The 1,517-nt window shown below is 71.0% G+C and overlaps 1 protein-coding gene across 1 annotated transcript in view; it reads right to left on the reverse strand.

The window, feature by feature from the left end:
* The window catches only part of BRSK2 (BR serine/threonine kinase 2), a 45,629-nt gene extending 44,451 nt beyond the window's left edge, over positions 1–1,178 (reverse strand). Inside the window, exon 1 of the mRNA XM_012734335.1 lies at positions 1,123–1,178. Coding sequence (XP_012589789.1) covers positions 1,123–1,178 — 56 coding nt within the window. The remainder of the gene's footprint in view (positions 1–1,122) is intronic.
* Between the last annotated feature and the right edge of the window lie 339 nt (positions 1,179–1,517).

Below are 1,517 nucleotides of genomic sequence, written 5' to 3' on the forward strand. Positions count from 1 at the left end.
GTGGGGACTGCGCTCCACCGTCAGTCTGGCCGGGCCTCGGGAAAGGAATTTCCCGTTCTCCCCGGGGAGGGCGGCGCTGCTGGGCCCGCGCGCCCTGGGCCCTGCAGCAGGTGACCTGCGCCCCCTGGCAGGGGGACCGTCCCTCCTGCATGGGCTCTCCCGAGCTTTCAGCGGGGACCAGCACAGCAGCGCTGAGACTCGGCCTCCCTGCGGCTCCGGCCGGGTGCGGACCCTTCCTGCTGGGTTGGGCGTCTGGGCTGGGGGTGCCGAGCAGAGAAGGGGTCCGCGGGGGAGGCGCGTTCCCTGCAGGAGGCTGGGGCTCAGGGTGGCGCGCAGACCCACAGGCCCGGCCCCGCGCGGCCCGGGCTCAAGTCTTGGGAGGTGAAGGCTCAGCCTTGGGCCACGCACACCACAGCCACACTCCGCCAGGGCTCCAGCCTGCCGGGGCAGCCTCTCCTCAGGCACCCCCACCCTGTGCTCCCAGGCCATGGATGGGGGTCTCGGGTGTCCGGTAGAGCTAAGCGTTGGGGCCTCCAGAAGGTGCAGGCCCCTGAGTGTGGCCCTTGGGGGAGCAGGCCCCACAGCAGATGCAGCAGGAGGCTGGGTGCCGCCCGGTCAGCTGCATGTCCGGGGCCTTGGCTACCCAGTGGCCGGTGGGCGAGGGCCGCCCTGGATTCTGCACCCCCTGCTGGGCCCGCGGCCTTTTGGGCCGTCCGACCCTCTGGAGCATTCCGGTCTGCAGGCTTCAAGGGGGCGAGAGCTGGGCTTCAGCCCACCCGCCCTTGGGCCCCTGGTCACCTCCCTGTGCCCTTCCCACCATCAGTGTCTCTGCAGGCCCCTGGGATTCGCTGGCGGCTCCAGGCCGTGGCACCCCGTTCACCCTCAGCCCCTCCCGAGCCGCTGTGGCGCGGGGGCCAGTCCCTCCAGAAGGCGGCCACCGGGGCCACCGTCCGCCCGGTGCTTCCGTGCCCTCCCCCGTCCCCAGGGCGGCATGTCCATGTCCGGGTGGGGCCGGCCGGCGCAGCGTGTGTCTGGCAGCCAGAGCTTCCCCGGGCCCTCAGGCAGCAGCGTGGGGGCGCCCCCAAGGCCAGGGCCCTGCCCCTCGGCCGCGCCCCCACTTACTTGTTTTTGATTCGGTTTGTATCGTCCAGCGCCTCCGGCTGACTGCGCTTTGCCATCGCGAGAGCCCCCGTCTGGGGGCTGCATTCAGCACCCCCAGCACCCCCTGCACCCCCAGCTGCCCGGCCAGCTGGACAGCTCTGCGGGGAAGTTGACAGCCCCCAGGGCCCGAAGGGCTGGAGCTGGGCTGGGGGGCACCTGGGGCTCCCCTTGGCGCTTCCCAGCAAAGCCGGCACTCACACTCACGCTCACACTCACGCTCACACTCACGCTCACACTCACGCTCACGCTCCCACAGCTCACATACTCAGGCTCACGCTTGCACTCGTGCTCCCACAGCTCACACACTCGCACTCATGCTCACGCTTGCACTCGTGCTCCCACAGCTCACACAACTC

This window comes from Condylura cristata, unplaced genomic scaffold (assembly GCF_000260355.1).
Source record: "Condylura cristata isolate star-nosed mole 26May11 unplaced genomic scaffold, ConCri1.0 scaffold00054, whole genome shotgun sequence".
In the NCBI taxonomy this organism is placed as follows: domain Eukaryota; kingdom Metazoa; phylum Chordata; class Mammalia; order Eulipotyphla; family Talpidae; genus Condylura; species Condylura cristata.